The sequence below is a fragment of the Furipterus horrens genome, unplaced genomic scaffold, assembly GCF_987537825.1.
Source record: "Furipterus horrens unplaced genomic scaffold, mFurHor1.1.pri manual_scaffold_3, whole genome shotgun sequence".
In the NCBI taxonomy this organism is placed as follows: Eukaryota; Metazoa; Chordata; class Mammalia; order Chiroptera; family Furipteridae; genus Furipterus; species Furipterus horrens.
Genome location: NW_028327173.1, coordinates 141077413 through 141092202, shown reverse-complemented (window position 1 = coordinate 141092202; position 14790 = coordinate 141077413). Strand labels below are relative to the sequence as shown.

Below are 14790 nucleotides of genomic sequence, written 5' to 3'. Positions count from 1 at the left end.
AACATCTCCTGTTACCCTCCAGTTTCCTTCTGTCAGATCTGGCAGATATGTTACCCACTACATGCACCCCCTCCCCCAACAAAGCATGATTCTTGCCTCCTCCGCAGCCCCCGACACAAAACAGATTTTCTCTCCCTGAATCCCACTTCCCTCTGATCTCTGCTATAGTCTCTGTTCCCTCAATCACATCTTATTGTTTTATTCCATATTAGGAGAGATTGCTTAGATTTGCTTTCATGGCGACTCAAGTGTTGAAATTATCTGCTCACCTGCGGTGTGTGCACTGTAGCCATCTCAGAAGGGGGGCCTATGCTGTATATGTATGTAGTACATCCACTCTGTATACTTGCTCCCAGTGACCCCAAATCAGAATATACATATACATCAGGGGAGGTACTCAGTTATGCCATGTGAATATAGGCATGTGAATAAAAGTTTCCTTTTTTAGTATTCAAAAGCACGTGCCTCTCAGCATACCTGAGAAAGATTCAGCAAGGTGACTTGGGGGCCTGGTTCTGCATGGAGAGGTAGTCCTGAGCCACTTTCATTTGTATGTCTGTTTTTATGGCAGGAAGATGAAGTGGTTCTCCAGTGCATTGCGAATGTTCACAAGGAGCAAAGGAAGTTCTGCCTGGCGGCCGAGGGACTTGGCAATCGCCTGTGCTTCTTGGAACCCACTTCAGAAGCCAAGGTGAGATTGATTACCTGTCGGCCACCTTCCCCTGTGGCTTCCCAAGCAGTCGTTTAGGGGATGGGGCTGCTGGCAGATGGTGATGAGGATGGTGAAGATATGTAAAAGATACTTTTATTTATTTATATTTTTTAAAGTTTCAGGTGTACAACATTATAATTCAACATCCATATATACTACAAAGGGATCACCCGTAAAAGTAAACTATAGTTACTATCTATCACCATGCAGTTGACCCTCTTCACTTCTTCCGCCCACCCCTTTCCCTCTGATAACCACCATTCTGTTCCCTGTGAGTTTGTTTTTGTTTTATTTGTTCATTTTTTTAAAAAATACATTAATTTTTAAAATGGGAAGTAGATCAGATTTAAAACATAACTCTCCCCCGCCTAAGAAATGTTTTAGTGGGAACCAAGAGCATGGCCAGGAGTTAGAGGTGCCTGTTTGCCAGTGTTCACCAGAACATAGGGGAGGCCTTGAGGCCACTGTCCGCCTTTGTGGAGGAGGTTCTTTGAAGATTCCCAGAACCTTTTCTTGATGTTAACTCCTAGAAATCTTGAGTTTGTGTTCTTAACTGCCAGCTGCCATTGATTGCTACAGGGATTCATGGGTGCTTGGGCCTATGTTTCGCAGCAAACACACTGTTTTGAGTTGTGACTGTGCTGAGATTGTTGTACCTCGCTGCCTGTTGTGACTTGGGAACAGAGAGGAAATTTTGCTCTGGTCCCTGCCTGTGCAATGATGTGTAATGTCATGTCTCTTCAGTCAAACTTTTCTTCCTTCATTTTTGAACTGTTTCTGCTTTTTAATCTGTATGTCAAGTGGATCTGTGTGCTTGGCATTCTCAAAGTACTTTGCAGTCTTGGAAAAATGTTTATATTGGTCGGGGTTCTCCAGAGAAACAGAACCAAGAGAATCTCTTCCTCTCTCTAGATAGGTCGATGAGTGAGTGGGTGGGTAGATGGATAGATTAGGAAGGTAGGTAGGTAGGTGGGTAGGCAGGTAGGTAGTTTAAGGAATTGGTTCATGCAACTATGGGACTGGCAAGTCTGAAATCAGTTAGGTCAGCTCAGCTGGAAAGCTCAGGCAGAAGCTAAGGCTGTCTTGAGGCAGAATTTTCTTCCCTTAGTTTATATCATTAAGGCCTTCTGATTGGGTGAGGCCCATCCATGTTTTCAAAATAATCACCTTTAAAATCACCTTTATAACCACATCTACAAAATATCTTCACATCTAACCTAGATTGATGTTTGATTAAATAACTGAGTACTGCAGCCTCATCAAGTTGACACAAAGCTAACCACACTCCATGCTCAGTTTCTCACAGCACCTTTTTTTTTTAAATCAGCCAGGTTACATTTTCCAGTAGGACCAGCTGATTGGCATGTCATTTCTCCACATGAACATATTCAACACAAATGCACATGCAGATATTGACCCAATCCTAGAACACCAGATGGGCACTGTGATAGCCACATCTCCAAGAAAGCCCTCTCCTCTCCATCCCTCTCCCTCTCATGTAGGTCACTGATCCACATGAACAGTTATCTGTCAGCAGCACATAAGGCAAGTACTGTTAGGACAGAGTCATATTATAATTAATGGCAGAGCAAAGAGACAGGGAAGATTTTTTATCTTTTTAAAGGTCTTAGACTTGATTTCCCTGAGGCCTTTTTTCATTTGCTTTTGTTCTTAGCTAGATTTTTTTTTTTTTTTTTCATTCCCAGAAGTCTGGAAAACAGGAGGATCAATAGATTGGAAGTCAAGAAGTTAATTCTCAACCATTAGCTAGTCATGTGGCCATGGGCAAGTCACTCAGCCTTGTTTCAGTATTCTCATCTGCCAGAATGAGGCGCAGTCTATGCAGTGGAGAGAATGTTGGTCTGAATTAGAAACCAGCACTACCATTTTCTAGTCATTCCCGGAGTGGAGCATGGAAAAGAGGCTTGGGCACAGGCTCTAGAGCCAGACTGTCAGAGTTTGAATCCTGTCTCCACCGCTCAGCAGTTAAGCCAGGACCTTAAGCAAGGTACCTCACCTTTCTGAGCTTAGTTTCCTCATCAGCTTAATGGGAATTTAATAGTAACTGCCTAATAAGGTTGTTTTTAAGATTAAATGAGTTTATACATGTGAAGTGCGTAGCACATGTAAGTTGCCTAGCACATTGTAAACTCTATATAACCATTAGATACTATGATTTAATCTTACCTAAACCAGATAACCTAAAAACAGATTTAAAACAACTATATATCACAACCTAAAAATGCTTTGTATTCCCCAGGTATAAAAATAATGATTCATGGTTCTTAAAAAATATCATGTATGTGGTGTTCTTGGTTTACTTCTGGAGTAAATGTCCAGGGTAGAAGTAATGGTGTCAGGAGCATGAACAATAGTGAACTGCTTTCCTAAAAGGACATACCAGTTGTTATGGTTCCATGCCCAATATCATTGCATGAGTGTTTGCCTCTTTTACATGCAGTAATTAATGAGGGAGTTCACCATGAGAGCTTCTCACAGAGAATCAGGGTCAAATTTGTAGAAAGACTGGAGTAAGTAGCTATTCAGAAATTTCTGTCACCATGCCTGCTACATGAACCCATTTTCTATGGCTTCTGTCTTTCCTGCAATCAGCGACAGCTATCCATACATTCCTTCTGGCAGGTCTCCTTTCACCCAATACTCTATCATCCAATTTCACAGCTAGCTGGACCATTGTTAGGTTCTTGGAAGCTAAGGTAAGCTCACTTTATGCAATGAAGTGAGAGAAAGTGTATTCCCAAGCTTGGCACTGGGCATGAGGCACAGACATTAAACACCACTCTTATCAGAGCCAACCAGTGACCTTGAGCTTTCCTAGTCAAGGGTATTTAAAGCTAAATGAAACTCAGAGAAAACTGAGATGCACTCTAAGGAGAAGAAAGACCACAGAGTAAGAAGAGATGAGATACGTTTCTCAAAGTATATTTTTAGTGTACAAGCCCTGGGAAAAGGAGGTCCTATTGAAACAAGAAGTGACAGAGTAGAAGAATAAAAAGCAAAAGTGTAATAATATCAACACTTGCTACTGACATGGAGGCTATTTAGCACATTGGAGAGCTCTTGTGACTTTGATTCCTGTATGCTATTCCACCCTTCTTTGAAGGTCTCCTGAAACTGCAGATATTAATTGATGGAAGCACCACCATTCTGGATCCCTTTCAATTAAGCACAGCTCCAGGAATTAAATGGCATCTCGTTTTATAGGAAAGATTCAAATTATAACCAGAAAACATGGAGAAGAAACATTGCTTCTTTATTTTATTTATAATAGCAGCAAATTTGTTTGTTTGTTTTGTTTTGTTTTTTAATTCTCACCCAAAGACAGTTTTTTATTGCTTTCAGAGATAGAGGAAGGGAGAGAGTAAGGGAGAAATAGAAACATCGATGCAAGAGAGAAGCATCAATCGGTTGCCTCCTGTATGCACCCCAACCAGAGATTGAACCCACAACCTAGGTATGTGCCCTGACCAGGAATCGAACCTGCAACCCTTCAGCTATGAGATGATGTTGAAACTGACTGAGCCACACAACCCAGGGCATAATAGCAGCAAATGTTTACTTACTGTCATTTTTAAGTAGAGCATTTATTCCCAGGAACCAGAATTTACTATCTTTCCTGTGGTCTTTAGAGTGTGTGAGCATGTGCATGTGTGTGCATCTTCTGTTTTGTATCTGCAGTGTTCAGTGTTCACCAAGGGGTCTTGTTTGGCTCAACTTGACATCTAGACTCAAAAGACTTTCATAGATCAGTTGGCACCAGTCTGCTCAGTAGGACAGGAGCCACAGCTTGCCTGCTGGGAAGTGTCAGGCACTCCCGTAAAAATCCTTGCAGTTGTACGGGGCTGATTTCTGAATCTCCCACTCCAGATGACAGCTCAGGTACAAGGAGACAAGGTCTACATGAGGCAGGTGTAAAAGCCTCATGTACCACAGCAGCCAGTGTATCTTGTAACAACTCCACAGTCATAGCTTTGGGGCTTCCCACAAAAGACCATACCAGCTACAAGCATCTTCACACTTAAGGAATCACAAAGACATGGTTTTATCTGAGGTGTTGGTAGTTGTCCCAGTCCAGATGCAGGATACCAGTCAGGGATCATTTTCACTGTAAGTAATGTTCCCCAGCAACTTAACTCACGTTTCAATTTTGTAAGACTGTCCCAAGCACAAAACTAGACAGCTAACTGAAGATCAGATTCTCATGAAGGAGAAGAGAATTTCATAAGCCATATACCACAGAAATCTTTATCATTAACAATTATTTAACCACTGTGGCCTTGTCAGATTTGGGGGGAACACCAACACCTTCCCAAATCCTTATTATGAACTACCATCTTTAATTATAGATGATCATCAAAATGTAAGAAGACTATGAGAACTTTCTATTTAAAATCAGATTCAAAAAAACAAGATTTATTTGTTTCATTGATTTTAATGATGATGAAACCGAAATTGACAAAGTGGAACAGCTTATCTGGTGCCCTTGAAAAACCCAAGGCAGTCTGAAGTCTTTGGGCTCTGGGCATCTCAGAATGGAGTTCCACCTGTTGGAGAACACTTTGTCTGTCCTCCTGATTGTGGTTTATTCAAAATAAACTCAGTTTCAAATCCGATTTCCAAACTGAAAACTTTCAGGAAAAATTTTACTCCTGTTGTTCTCACTTCCTCTATTGAAAATGAAGAACAGTCCACTAGGGTTTCCGCAAAGTTGTATAGCCTCTCAAGCCCCATGATTCAACATCTGTGATTCTGCAAACATCATTATGTAGGTGACATCAATTAAGATAGAATTCTAGGCTAAAAATAACTTATATTCTATTATTTTTATCTTACTCTCAGAAATAAATTTACTGTTTATTCCTGAAGAATTAAGCCTGTGCAAGTTTGCAGTGACAGAGGCCCAACCTGAGGTTGTACACTCTGAACTCTGGATTGATATTTTTATGTGTATTATTTTCCATGGACTTGAGATCTTATGAAAGGTCAAACTAGTATAAAACCATTTTCAAAAACATCCCTTGTCATGTAATATAAATAGACTTGCAAGCTGAAATTTTCAACTACTTTTTTTTACATTTATCAGGCATCATATGCTATATGCCATGCTCTCATGTAATCTTTACAATCCCATAGAGCAAACACCCTTTTTGTTTACAGAAAAGAACAAGAAGTTAGACAGTTAAGTGACTTTCTGAAGATTACTCATTCCAAACTCAAATCTTTATCCAATTTCTATAATACTCAGCAATAAAAGTTTCATGGATCCAACTTAAGGATAAAGAAGACATTTTTCCCTGTGGCTAGATTTTAAGGATACCTGCCTGGATCTTCATGCCCCCTCACACAACCTTCCTGCACCTGTCCTCTGAATGCTTCACATTTCAAAGCTAGAAATAATATATTTTGCTTAATTCAAACAAACCTCTAAAATGCAAATGCTCTGAGAGAGCACATGAAGTAGTGTTGAAATTTTATAGCTAATTTTTCCTGTAAAAATGAAATTATCATATATAATGAAAATAAGCTTATAAAAGGGGATAAGCAGATTATTAACTGCCTCTGTACTGGAATATAGGCACAGAAATACTGTAAGTGAGGAAGTCTGAGCATCTACTGCATTGAATTATGACGGATTACCTGTCTTTACACCGGTCTTCCACCATTCTGGGAACACTGGAGTCAAAGACTGTGCAGTGCAGCAGTTAAGAAACATGACCGTGAAGCTAGACTCCCTGGGCTGGTAATCCTAACTCCACTGCTTAATACCATTTTGACAGGTGGAAATGGCTTCCCTTTCTTTGCCTTAGTTTCCTTATCTTTAAAATTATACTCGTCTCATAGGATTGTTATGAAGATTCAGTTACAAGGGTTCCTATTTGTACAGTTGACCCTTGCACAACATTAAGGGTGCTGACGGCCCCCAATTCTGCAGTTGAAAATTCATGCATAGCCTTACTGACAACATAATAGTCAATTAACACATATTTTGTATATTATATATTATATTCTCAAAGGGCCCTGGCTGGTTTGGCTCAGTGGATTGAGCGTCGGCCTGCGAGCTAAGTGTCGCTGGTTCGATCTTCCAGTCAGGGCACATCAGAGAAGGAAAACTCTGACTCCAAAAAACCTCCGCTGCCTTGCGGCATACCTCTTCAGGGGAAAGGCTAGGGGAGTAAACCCCAACAGAAAATCCGGAGCCGGAGTCCCTAAGGCGGTTTGACGTTGTAGTCAACACCGGCAACTCCTGCGGCGCACCTGAAGCCAAGCTGTATTGACTCCGTCTTTCCCTTGGACCCTTCAGCTGCGAAGAGAGGGGGGGTCTGCTGCATGGGCAACAGCAGACCCTCCATATCACCCTGCCCAGGCTCTGTAGCTTCAGCTTCACTGGAGAGGACACTCCAGCGTCATCGCAAGATGTCAATTCAACACGGGAGGAGACAGATACCGTGTCACTCCCGAGTTGGACTGCACAGCCATTCTCGGCGGTGCAGATAGACTCTTAAGAAGCTACACCATCGTCTCTCGAGACGGACGGCTGCCGATACGATTATATTCTTAAAGTAAGGTTGAGAAAAGCAAATGTTAAAATCATAAGTTTTATCTATGAGTTTTTTCAAAGTGTTGCAGATCTCCAAAAAGCCTTCCAATATGTTTATTGAGAAAAATACGCATCTAAGTGGATCCAGTTCAAACCTGTGTTATTCAAATGTCAAATGAAAAGTGCTTAAGACAGTGCCTGACACACCCAAAGTACTAGTAAAGCAATAACTTTATTATCCCCAGCAGAGGGCCAGACACATACTAGGTCCTGTTGCTTAACTCAGTTAAGTTTTCCATGTACTGAATCAATTAATTAAATAATTTAAAGGCCTGGATTTGAGGATCAGGAGGACATTTGTGACCTTTACAAGTGAAATATTAAGGAGAATTAGAGAGACTAAGTTAGATGAAAAGGGTTAAGCCATGAGTGAATGGTTTAAAAAAACAAAAGAGTGGGATATAGATTTTTGTTATTGGTTTATAATTTAATTTTAATATGATCAGAAGACATACTCTGAATGATTTAAATCATTTGCTGTTTATTGGGCTTGTTTTATGGTGCAGCATAGTGAATGTTTAATGTGTACTTAAAAAACCCTGTGCATTCTTTAGTTGTTGAATGTAGTATTTTATGAATATGAAGATGGTTGATAGTGGTGTTCAAATCTTATATATCCTTACTGATTATATTGTACCTCTTTGCTTTATCAATTACTGAAGGAGAGGTGTTCAATTCTTATTGTCTCCCATTAGCTCGATCAGTTTTGTTTCATGTATTTTAAAGCTCTGTTTTAAGTTCATATATACTCAGGCACTTTTTGATTGTTTTCTTAATGAATTGACACTTTTATCATAATCAAATGTTTATCTTTGATCATATAATATACATTAACTGATATTAATATAGTCAGCCACAAGCTTTCTTATATTCACTGTTTGTGTGGTATCTTTTATCATATTTTTGTTTTCAACTTGTTTTTATCTTGATATTTAATGTATATTCCTTTTAAATAGCATGTAGTTAGGTGTTGATTTTCCTCCTCATTTTAAACCTCTGCTATTTTATTAAAACATTCAGTTCATTTAAATTTATTATAATAAATCATACTCTGGGTTTTAGTCCATATCTTTGCTATTTGTTTTGGTTTTTCTCTCTCTGGCTTTTGTTGCTCTGTTTCTCCCTTTCTGTCTTCTTTAAGGTAAGTAAATAATTTTTTAAGTATATTTTATTGATTATGTTGTTACAGTAGTTCCAATTTTTCCCCCTTTGCTCCCCTCTGCCCAGTACTCCCCTTCCCTCCAGCAATCCCACCCCCCGTTAGTTCATGTCCATGGATCATGCATATAAGTTCTTTGACTTCATCCTTTCCTATATTATTCTTAACTTACCCCTGTCTATTTTGTACCAACTGATTATGCTTCTTAATCCCTGCATCTTTTCCCCATTTCTCCCCTTGCCCCATCCCAGGTGATAACCCTCCAGATGATCCCCATACCTATGATTCTGTTCCTATTCTGGTTTGCTTAGTTGGATTTGGTTTTTTGTTTTTTTAGATTCAGTTGTTGATAGTTGTGAGTTTGTTGTCATTTTAGTGTTCATAGTTTTGATACTCTTTTTCTTAAGTAAGTCCCTTTGACATTTCATATAATAACGGCTTGGTGATGATGAGCTCCTTTAGCTTCACCTTGTCTGGGAGCACTTCATCTGCCTTTCCATTCCAAATGATAGCCTTGCTGGATAGAGTAATCCTGGTTGCAGGTTGCCATTCATCACATTGAATACTGCTTGCCAGTCCCTTCCTGCCTGCAAAGTGTCCTCTGAAAAATCAGCTGATAGTACTATAGGCACCTCCTTGTAGGCAATTCTCCGCCTCTCTCTTGCTGCCCCCAGGACTCCCTCTTTATCTTTCACCTTTGGCATCTCAATCATGATGTGTCCTGGTGTGGTCCCCTCTGGGTCCAGCTCGCCCAGGACCCTCGGTGCTTCCTGGAACTGTATGTCCAACTCCTTCTCAAAATTTGGGAAGTTTTCCTCATTACTTTCAATTCTTGCTTCCTCATTCTGCACTGGTTGACTGTTTTTTTCTTCCTTATGTTTCCAGTCGTTGATTTGAACCCTGGTTTTCTTCCCTTCACCATTGGTTTTGTGTGGATATTCCTTCATTTCACTTAGCATAGCCTTCACTTCTTCTCTTGTGTGTCTGCTATACTCAAGCATATCTGTCAAGCCTGTGAACATCTTTATCACCAGTGTTTTGAATTCTGCATCTGTTAGGTTGTCTATCTCCTAATCTGTTAGGTCAGCTATCTCCTTGTCGCTTAGTTCTCCCACTGGAACCTTTATCCATTCCCCCATTTGGGCCATTCTTCTCTGTCTCTTCATTCTGACAGGCTCCTGTGTTTGTTTGCTTCTACATACCAGGTAGAGCTGTCCCTCCTGTTACATTGTAAGGGGTAGAGCCTTAGGGATTCATCAGTACAGGGCAAGCTGTTTCACCACGTTGTGGCACTGTATGTGGGGAGGGTTCTGAGAGGGAACAATGATGCCTGCCCAGCACTTGCCCCTTTTCCAGGCACCTCTCCCACTTCTGTATGGGACTTGTGCCTCTCTAGCTGTTGCCCTGGCCATCATACCCAGTGTGGGTGAGTCTACGGATGTTCTAGGACTGTGGGGGCCCTTTAAATAGCGGACTCTGCTGAGAGACTGGCAGTTTCTGCCTCTACCCCAACCTCCACTTGACTGCACAGTCAAGCAGTGTGGCTTGATTTTCCCCGGTGCTGGAACCATGGACTGTGAGATCCAGTGAGGAACTGGGAAAGCTCCCCAAGTGTCCCTCCTGACTTTTTAAAATGTGTGACTGCTCTTCCTGCCACCACCACACCGCTTCCTCTCTGCCCCTCCTACTACCTGTCTGGATGAGTATTTCTCCTTTATATCTTTGTTTGCTGGACTTCCATGCAGCTTGATTTTCTGGAACCTCTGGTTGTTTCTAGTTTTTTTTTTTTTTAATAATTTATTTATTTGTTGTTTTATTTATTTATTTAGAGAGAGAGGAGAGAGGGAGAGAAACATCACTGTGTGGTTACCTGTCACTTGCGCCCACAACTGGGGACCTGATGTGCAACCTAGTCATGTGCCCTGACTGGGAATCGAACCAGCAACACTTGACTCGCAGGCCGATGCTCAACCCACTGAGCCACAGCAGCCAGGGCTGGTTGTTTCTAGTTTTGAGGCAGTTGTATTCCTTCTTAGTTGTGGAGGGAGAGGCAGCACATCTGTCTATGCCTCCATCTTGGCCAGAGGTTGGTAAATCAAGAATTTTTAAGTATTCTATTTTATCTTCTTTATTGGCTTTTTAGTTCTGCCTCTTTGTATTATTTTTAGAAATTTCTTTAGAGGTTCTAATATGAATTTTTAATTCATCACAATCTCCTTTGAATTAATATTATACCATTTTCCTTATATTTTTTGTGCTATTGTTGTCATATATGTTTTATAATGTGTAGTACTTTCTTAGTATTTTTTCAAAGACTTATTTGTTTTCTTAAAAATTAATAAAAGAAAAAAAGTGTTTTATAATGTCCACATAATTACCATTTTTAAGTGTTCTTCATTCTTTCCTCCAGATCCAGATCATCATGTGATAGCATTGTCCTTTAGCCTGAGGCAGGTGTGCTGGAGACAAACCCCAGCTTTTGTTCCACTGAGAATGTCTTTATTTTTTGCCTATTTTTGAAGGATTTTTTTTCTGTGGATATAAATCCTGGTTTGACTTTTTTTTTTCCTTCAGCACTTTATAGATGGCATTTTGTTGTCTTTTGGCTTCCTTTTTTTGTTGTTGTTAATGAAAAATTAGCTATCATATTATCGTTCCTCTGGATGGGTTTTTTTCTTTATCTTTGAATATTAGAAGTTGTAGTTTTGCTTTGAGGATAATTTTTTTTGTATTTATCCTGACTGATGTTGCTGAATTTTATGGATCTCTTGGTTTTGATATTTTTTTAAATCAAGTTTGGAACTTTGGGAACCATTATTTCTTAAAATACTTGGTGTGCCACATTTACTCTCTCCTGTAACCTCAATTATTTATAAATTAAACTGTTTTACATTGTTCCATAGGTCACTAAAACTGTTCATATCTTTCTAAACTATTTTTCTTTCTATTCTTCAGTTTGAATAATTCCTATTGACTTATTTTGTTTACTGACATTTTAAATGTAAATGTGCTATTTATTCCCTCCAGTAAATCATATGTTATATTTTTAAATTATAAAATTTCCAGTAATTTATTTCTTAAGATTTTACATATTCTCCTCAAATTCTTATTCTCTTCTCCATTATCCCCATTTTTTCTGATAAATTTATTAACGTACTTATACTAATTCTTAGGTTGTTCGTGAGTCTGCTTTTAATGACTGGTTTCTCTCAATTATAAATCACATTTTCCTATTAATTTGAATATATAGTAGTTGTATACTGAAACTTGTAGATAATATTTTGTAATTATTCTGATTTCTTTTATATTCCCTTGAAGATTATTGTATTTTGTTCTAGCAGTCAGTTAAATTACTTGATCTTGCAGAAGTTTGGTCTATTTTACTTTTCCTTTAGTTCAAAGGTATTATCATTGGTGTAGGGGTGTACCTTTCTGGGTTTTAGTGATAATCCTGAAGTGTTCCCTAACCCCATCTAGTTAGTGAGTTTTGCACACCAATTTCTGACATCTTGGAACTGGTAGCTACTGAAACTTTTGCTTGTTTTTAGCATTGCAGTTGTTTATTTCCCTTAGATACTTAAAATATTGTCTGTTTACAGTAGGTGAGTTAGCCAAAAATGTGAGGGCAATTTGTATGCTGATTTGTGAGTTTATTATTTATGGTGATTCCCTTCTTTCCACCATTCTCCTCTAATTTCCAGACATTTTGACAGCCCCAAACTCAGACTTCTGACTGCACAGCAGGGTATTATTATTATTATTATTATTATTATTATTATTATTATTATTATTATTATATCTATCCCCCATGGACTCCATGAAGAGAGCTCAGGAGAAAATTTAATTAAATGTGGATATCACCTGGTTAGCTTCCCATTCTTCAAGAGTCATATTCCCTTGAGCTTTTAGATTGTTCTCCGGGGCCATCATTTATTTTGAAAATTTCGTCTGGAGTTGATAATTGTTATTGTCAGGAGAGTTTTTCTATTGTGAGCTTCTCCATCAATACCTGAAACAGAACCTCATCAGTGTTTGCCATTCTTTAAAGGAACTGAGTGTTAAAAGGAAGAAGAGAAAATGGTATTGAAGCAGAATCTAGGTTATAAAGAAGGCGTTTCCATGATGAGAGACACAAGCGTCTTTCTAGGCAGAGAAGAAGGAGGATGTAGAGAAGGAGATGTTGAGGTTGTAAGAGACACAGTTAGGAGGTTAAATTGAGTACAGCTTTGGTTTATGCAAAAGAAAAGAGAAGAGGTAAAGGCACAAATTTTTAAATAGCAAGAATGGGAGCTGAATAAGAACAGGGGCTTATTGTCTGAGGAAAACATTAATTTATGGAAGCTGTATAGGTTCCTCATATGCAGATAGATGATGAATAGACTGGGATTAAATTTAATTTAGGTATAGTTAATGGAATGCATAGGATAGTGATGGGATTAAGGGAGGAGGAGTCAAGTGTGACTCTAGAGTTATGGGCTTTAGCTGCCTATAGATGGTATAGTATTTAGAGAAATATGATACACTGAAGAAGATGATGCTTATAAACTGAACTTTGTACATACTCAATTCAAAAGGCCTGGAAGAGAGGTTGAGATGAAGGAGTTGTTGGCTTAAAAGTAGTAAATCAGCTATGAGAGTGAGTAGAAAAAAATGTGGATTAAGAAGAGAGGATGGCCTGGAAGATGTTAATATTTTAAAATGCATGAAGAAAGAGAATCCTGAGAGATCAAAGGGAAAATGAGCATGTGTAATATCATAGATGCCACAGAAACCAAGGAGCATGTCAAGAAGGAGCATAGTAATAGGGTAGAATTCCACTGGAGGTCAAGTCATAGGATGGAATGTCTATTAGATGTAGTGACATGGAGGCCAATGGCAGCCTTGATGAGAGCCCTTTCATTGGGGTGATGAAGGCAGAAGCCACTTTAGTAGAGGTGAAGAGTAAGAGGAAAGTAAGAATAAAGACAACCATTTGAGACATCTCTGAAAGAAAGAAAGGGACAGCTGGAGAGGGTCTGAGGATGGAAGAATTTTTGTGATAGGAAAAATGTAAGTATGTTTAAATGCTGATGAGAAAGTACAAGTGAAGAAGGAGAAGAAAGAGATGCAAGGGATGGTTTAGTGTGCAGATTGCTGACAGAGTGGAAAGGATAACTATCGAGAACAGAGATGAGGAATTGACCTTAAGTAAAGGATGAACTCATATTCTATTCAATGGGAAGGAGGAAGGCCAGGATGGAGGTAGATCTGTAGGTTTTGTGCAGAAGGTTTCAGAGAGTGATCTGCCTAGAGAAGAGTAGTAGGATTGCTGAGCAGTGTAGGGACCCAGCACTGAGGGCCAGCTGCGGTTGATAACCATGAATTTTTAGTGCTACCGATTTTCTGCAGCAGCCCTCAGCAGTCCCAGCATATCATGAAAAAAGTGAATAGTTAAATTCAGCCAAAGTCAACATGTTTCCAGGTGAGTGTAATAAAGAACAAAAGGGCAAGAGAACTTAGAAGATTGAACCATGAAATCTTAGAATTAAAGCTGAATGGGGGGGAGAACTAAAGATTGGACGGGAGCCCTAACCTAGTGCTCAGTGGTTGGAGTCTCATCTCATACACCAAAATGTTGTGAGTTCGATCCCTGGTCAAGGCACATAGGAGAGTCAGCCAATCTCTCTCTCTCTCTCTCTCTCTCACTTACCCCCCGCCACCTCCACCTCTCTCTCTCTCTCTCTGCCTCCCTCTCTCCTTTCCTCTCTCTCTGAAATCAATTTTAAAAAACATATCCTCAAGCGAGTGTTTAAAAAAATTAGGAGGGAACTGGTAATGCAAAGGAATATGGATGTAAATAGTGATAAGTAATTGAGTGAGCAAGTTAGAAGGTGAGTTGATAGTAGAGGGTGTCAATCAGAGGTGTCAGAGGGGAGCATTTTGGCTGAAAACAGGCCCCAGGTGTATGATCATGATAGAGGGTGACTGAACTGCAGTACAGAACATCATTGATGAAGAGGAAGCAAAATAACTGAGAGGCCATAATATGTGATAGATTATTCTTATAGCACATTACTTTCCTAGGGCTCCTGTAACAATCCCCACAAACCAAGTGGCTTAAAACAACAGAAATTTATTCTTGTACAGTTCTGCAGATTAGAACCTGAAATAAAGGTGCTGGCAGAGCCATGCTCCTTCTGAAGCCTCTTTAGGGAGATCTCCCCTTGTCCATTCATTCCAGTTGCCGGTGGCTTCAGGTGTTCTGTGGCTTGTGGCAGCATAGCCCCAATCTCTGCCTCTGTCTTCACATGGCCTTTTCTG

General features: G+C 39.6%; 1 protein-coding gene across 1 annotated transcript in view; it reads left to right on the top strand.

The window, feature by feature from the left end:
- Window positions 1-236: 236 nt before the first annotated feature.
- The window catches only part of RYR3 (ryanodine receptor 3), a 360864-nt gene continuing 346310 nt past the window's right edge, over window positions 237-14790 (top strand). Inside the window, exons 1-2 of the mRNA XM_090268335.1 lie at window positions 237-320; window positions 572-691. Of these exons, the coding sequence (XP_090124461.1) occupies window positions 237-320; window positions 572-691 (204 nt within the window). The remainder of the gene's footprint in view (window positions 321-571; window positions 692-14790) is intronic.